Source organism: Cucurbita moschata, unplaced genomic scaffold (genome assembly GCF_002738365.1).
Source record: "Cucurbita moschata cultivar Rifu unplaced genomic scaffold, Cmos_1.0 Cmo_Scf00036, whole genome shotgun sequence".
NCBI lineage: Eukaryota > Viridiplantae > Streptophyta > Magnoliopsida > Cucurbitales > Cucurbitaceae > Cucurbita > Cucurbita moschata.
This window is the reverse complement of record NW_019268552.1, coordinates 1234056-1239769: the sequence shown is the minus strand read 5'-3', so window position 1 is coordinate 1239769 and position 5714 is coordinate 1234056. Positions and strand designations below refer to the sequence as shown.

Here is a 5714-nt window from a genome sequence, read left to right as displayed (position 1 = left end):
TTTTTTTTTTTTTTTTTTTTTTTTCATCCTCCTTTTCCTTCTACTTGCAAAGAAGATTCATTCATCCCAATTCCCTCAATCTCTCCTCTTTTCTCCTCCTTTTGACTTCTCTCCCAAAGCTTTGAAGCTTTTTGAAATGGCCTCTCATGGCGGCCGCAGCCATGCCTGACCAAACCCTTCAAATCCCCAGCAATATGTAGTAAACAAGCGTGATCGGTAAAGCAATCAACATCCCAAAGATAACCCTGCAAACCCACGAACAATCCTGAGAATTATTATCACTAACAGTAGATTTGAAACGATTATGAAAGATAAATGAGAGTATACATACCCGGTGCTGAGAATGTCGGGGTGTACGTTGTACTCTTTGGCAAACACGAAGGGGACAATTCCTTGTGGGAGAGCTGCCTGTTGTTCCAAAAAAGAGAAGGAAAACAACATGTTAAACAGAGGGACAGATGTTTGTTTCCTAACAGATCACCAAACAGGTCCTTAATTACACAAGTTTTGTTCATTTCACTGCTTCCGTTCTTGTTTGCTTCTTATAATGTTACCATGAACAAGAAAGGAACTCCAAAAAGCAACGATCTTTTTCAATACCCATTTGAAAGGGCACTACTTTTTTGGAGTATATGAAGTGAAGAAGAAGAAGGCTATGTCAGAGAAAATAGCAGAGGAGAGAGAAGGAGAGACCTGGACAATGGCAACACGTAAGAGAACTCCTCTAAGGCCAACAGCAATGGAAGCAACAGCCATAACAGCTGGTCCTGTAAGGAATCTCACGGCCATGGAAAAGGCTGCTATGCTATTCCCACATGCTATGATTCTTGGTTGCAAAGCCATGAACAACCCTGCAAAAAGCACACCATTTTAGCTATTAGCACGCTTTCTCTTTCCCTTTTTTTATTGCTCTTAAAGCAACTTTCGTCATCATCACCACCACCATCACCGCCAACCCATTTGAATCAAATCCAATATCGCAGCCAGAAAAGTGATGAAGAACAGAGACAGAAACAGCTCTGTTTTATGCTTTATTTTGAAAAACAGAGCAAATAAAGAAGGAAAACAAATGGATGTTAAGAGCTTTACCGAGACTAAACATGGCCATTCCAAGCCCTGCATCTGATAGTATAGATATTGATTTTGCAACAATGGCTGGCATTTCAACGTTCCACCTTAAATGATGAAAAAATATAATCAGAAACAGAGCTTAAATTAAAACCCATATGGGATTTTGAAGAAGAGATGAACCTGAATGAAACTAAGGACCAAGTGAGGCCGATCAAACTGGAGTAAGTGTTGGGGTTTCTGATGAGCTTTCTCCAAACCATGATCAAGATGAGCCTTGTCATGACACTGGTGGGTGGCATGGTTTTGGGTTTAACATCGCCGACTTTCTCAGCTCCGCCATTGTTGTTGTTACTGTTCATAATCTCTCTGTTTCCAAAGCTGAAATCTTCCCTCTCTGCATACTCTTCTTGGTTTTCTCTACGACCCTCCACTGAAAAATGAATCCCATTAACAAAAACGGATGAAAAACGAAAAGGAAAATCTAATCCATTAATGAAACTTACCTTTTCCAGGAGAAACAGCCAATCTTACATCCTTCTGATCATTATGAGCCCCAAATTCATGGTTTCCAAACACATCAGAAACAGGGGAAGCACTCGAACTCCACACAAACATATGCAAATCTCTGCTTCCATCCTCGGTTTTCGGCTGAGCTACAGCCCCATTGGCAGGCTTCTTGGCATTGGGTTGTGCGTTTTTGGATCCTGTTGGTGAAAACATTCCTGGGTTTGGAGCAGGGTAATGATTTGCATTAGCATTAGCATTAACAGTGCCCCCTGTTGTGGCATTGTAATGAAACCTCGGCTTTCCGCCGTTGTTGCCACCGCCCCCGCCGCCGCCGCCTTCCTCCTCGTAATTGGACGGCCTAGGTGTCGGCCCTCTCGATGCCGAAAGGCCATAAACATCAGAAGAGCCAAAGTTGGAGTTTCTTCCACCGGCAGCCATCATAGAGTAAAAATCAGTGTGGTTAAAACTTGAGCCTCTGGGAGTTGGATTCCGAGAAGATTGCAGAGAGTAAATCTCTGCATTGGTCAAATTTGAAGGCCTCGGAGTTGTAGAAGACAATCCCACAGATCTTCTCGAGAAGATATCTGATCTTGAGGCATTTGATTTCCTCACAGTCACATGGAGCTTCCCATCTTCTTTAATCTCAGCTTCCGTTTCCAAAACTTGCCTTCCATCCAACGACATAATGTCGGAATCAACATGGATTGATACTATAGAGCCAGCAGTGTCTGGAAACTGCTCAGAAATCAGCATTCTAGCTCCTCGATACTCAAACATGAACAGCATCAATGTGTACCAAATAATGCACTGAAGTACAACAATCTGAACCATCAAGCTCCCTGAGAAATCTCCATACATCCCTTTAAGCAGAGGAATCCCCATAACCAAAGTATTGGGCAGAGTCGACAGGGAAAACAGAGTAATCGTCCATTCTAAACAACCCCTTTTGCTTATATTGCTCCAAACCGCAAGAACAGCAAGAACAATGAGTTTTTGGAGAGTATCAGCAGCAATAAACCGCAAGTTCATGGCATAGGGATTGTTCGTGGAGATGAAATGAAAAGACAGAAGAGGCACTGCAAACAGAGCAACAAAACGATTGATTCCAGAGCACTGATCAGGCGTGAAGATCTTCCACCATTTCACAGACCCATAAGCCAAAATCATGGCCACATAGAGAGGAACCACTGCGGTCATTACATGATAAAAATCTAAAAGGCTAATCATCTTGTTCTTGTTCTGTTGATTCTGAGCTGACCCAGATGAAGAAAATGGCTATGGATCACTCACAGGAGAAAAACAGAGGAAGCTGAGTAGAAGAAGACGATGAAGTGAGAGGGCATGTGTTTTGGTTTATGGGAATGGTGAATCTTAAGGCAATAAACAGTAAAAAAAGGCAAAAAGTAGAAAACGAAGAATTTTAATTCAGCTTTGAGAATTGCGAGCAGGCTTGTTGCACTTGCTGCAGTCCTCAAAGCAAGAGAACAGAGCGTGGGAGTTCTTCAACTTTTCCCCCTTTTTCTTTTGGGTATTTTAAAAACAATCAAATGGGTTTGTTTTTTTGCCTTTTGTTTTCAAGTGTGTTTGGATTTGGGTTTTTGGAGGATAATAGTTTTGAATTTGATATGCTATATGAGCTTAGCGTATGGCTCTATCGTATTTGTTAATCACAAAATTTAAAAAAAAACAGAGTTTTGTTGGAAGGTGGGGTTTCTTTTAGGCTCTGTTTGGGCAGAGCTTTTTCTATACCTTTTCTTCTTCTTTTTATATCTTTAGTATTAAACCAATACCATTTTGTGTATCTATGTCCTTTTATTCATATACGTTACGATTCCACACGTGTCGTAGAGTACAACGACCCTTCCTGCCCTATATCCTTGTAGTTTATTCATGACCCTTTTACCAAAATCTCAATACCGTAAAATGTATCTCACAAGCACTAGTTTCGTATATGGGTATCTCACTATCGCTATGCTATGTCTGGTCTTAAAACAATTGTTATACCCAGATATTTAGTACTAAATTATGATTTACCATTTTATTATAAGTAAATATCAGGATATTTCCATTTATTAGTCTTTTCATATATTTGTAGTAGAGAATTTTCAAAGTACGGTGGTTTTAGCAAATATTGTGAGTACCCACCATTGATTTTCAGTGCAAAGTTTGGTCAATAGTGTCAATCGTAATAGGGCAAGTCCTAAACCTGATTATGATCGACTCGATGAACGTTCAAGGGAGGGAGACGAAGTTAAAATATAGGAAAGAAAGAAAGAAAACATGCATATAGGAAAGAGAGAAGGGAGTGAATGTAGGCACTAAAAACACAAGGGAATGTGTGAAACTAAATGGATATTGAAATGGTGAAGAAGGACAAATGCATGAGAAGAAGTGATACCCATCATGTGGACCCTAAATTATTCATTCTCTACTTTGGCCTCTTCTATTTCTCTCCAATCTCATTGGACTTAACCCTAATTCCATCGCCCCCTCTATTTCCCTTCCAATCAATCACGTCACGTTCTACATTCATCGATCGTGCTACGATATGTATCAACAAAAACCCATTTAGTTCGATGTGTTTTCGTGTAGGTTAAGTACCTCTGCCTACCATTAACAAATATTGTCCGTTTTGGCCTTTTACCTATCATCATCAACCTCACAGCTTTAAAACATGCCTACTAGGGAGAAATTTCCACACCCTTACAAAGAATATTTCGTTCTCATCTTTAACCCATGTGGGAATCTATAACGACCCAGGTCCACCGCTAACGCGACCCAAATCCACCGCTAGCAGATATTGTCCTCTTTGGGCTTTCCCTTTCAGACTTCCCCTTAAGGCTTTAAAACGCGTCTTCTAGGGGAAGGCTTCCACACGCTTATATCGGGTGATTTGTTCTCCTCCCCAACCAACGTGGGACATCACATAATCTCACAATTACCCAATTCAACAACAACTGGAAAAAGTTTGTGCGTATGATACTGAATCAAAATTGACGAGACGTTGTGTCAACTTTTGTTAATATGCACAACTGTACGACTTGTATCAAAACCATTTGTTAGCTTTCATGTGATATTATTTGAAATCACGAAGACGTATATTGATGCTATCTTAGTAGACACGAACAAACAAAAAGTGTAGAAGGTTAGTGCCGAAATACATTATCGACTATAATAAATCATTTTTCAGTACAATAAATACAGGGGTACAAGAAGTTGAACGTTAGTTTTAGAGTGGCATCTTTTCGCCAACCAAACAACTTTAAAATGTCAAAAGAAAGAAACAAAGAACTAATAATTTTTCATATCGACTTTCATGATTTCACACTCCTTTTTCTCCAACCAATTTTAATTATAACTAATCAAGTTTGTCGATCCACTCTATATGGGTTTATGCCAAACAACGTGATTATAAAATGAGAGCAAAAAAGTCGGGCCGTTTATTTTGATAGCTAGCTAGCTAAGACGTACCCTACAAATCAAATTTATATTAATTAAAACACGTCCATACATTCAACTTATATCGTTAATCGGTAATATAAATATCGCTCAATTAGTCATATAATTAAAAAAAAATGGTATTTTTAGGACAAAAAAGGGCAGGGGGAGTGTTTATGTCCCTAATATTGTACAATAAATTGATTATTAATAATTACTTTGTCCCCAACAACGAAAAATAAAAAATAAAGTTGCATTTAATTTCACTATAAATGATTACTGTTTAGTTAATTAAATATATTAATAGAGTTAGTATTTTTATTTATTTATTTATATAATTATTTCGCTTTAAATTTCTAAAATTTAAATGGAAATTCAGCGTCGGCCAATAATTCTTTTTTTTTTTGTTATATTAATTGGGTAAATGTTTTTTATTATTATTATATTTTGGGAAGGGGGCAGGGATAATATTTAAAATATGTCGTTATATTTATTTATTTATTTTCAGTCGTATTGTCTATTATTGGTTCTTGAATTTGTTAAATAATAATTTAAAAAAAGCAGTTGATTTAGGATATATTAACTTGATTTGGTTATTTATTTGGAAATGTTAATGTATGAACATATATACTTGAAGCCAAATCATCAGATTATTTATTTTATAGTAAAATTAAAAAAATGGAATAAAGTTATATGAA

The 5714-nt window shown here is 37.8% G+C and overlaps 1 protein-coding gene across 1 annotated transcript; it reads right to left on the bottom strand.

The window, feature by feature from the left end:
- Positions 1-16: 16 nt before the first annotated feature.
- LOC111431338 (probable auxin efflux carrier component 1c) lies at positions 17-3115 on the bottom strand. Its single transcript, XM_023067945.1, has 6 exons — positions 1575-3115; positions 1252-1501; positions 1090-1175; positions 694-851; positions 332-408; positions 17-245 (listed from the first exon to the last, which is right to left on the bottom strand). Exons 1-6 carry the CDS (start codon positions 2803-2805, stop codon positions 179-181), a joined length of 1869 nt encoding a protein of 622 aa, XP_022923713.1. The 5' UTR covers positions 2806-3115; the 3' UTR covers positions 17-178.
- Positions 3116-5714: the final 2599 nt, after the last annotated feature.

What these genes read in the sequence shown, in the direction of transcription:
- LOC111431338 (XM_023067945.1), bottom strand. Translation starts at nt 2,805, where the DNA reads ATGATTAGCCTTTTAGATTTTTATCATGTAATGACCGCAGTGGTTCCT. An exon ending in TACGTGTTGCCATTGTCCAG is followed by an intron (nt 409 to 693) that starts GTCTCTCCTTCT and finishes TTGGAACAACAG; the next exon opens with GCAGCTCTCCCACAAGGAAT. An exon ending in CCCGACATTCTCAGCACCGG is followed by an intron (nt 246 to 331) that starts GTATGTATACTC and finishes GTGGGTTTGCAG; the next exon opens with GGTTATCTTTGGGATGTTGA.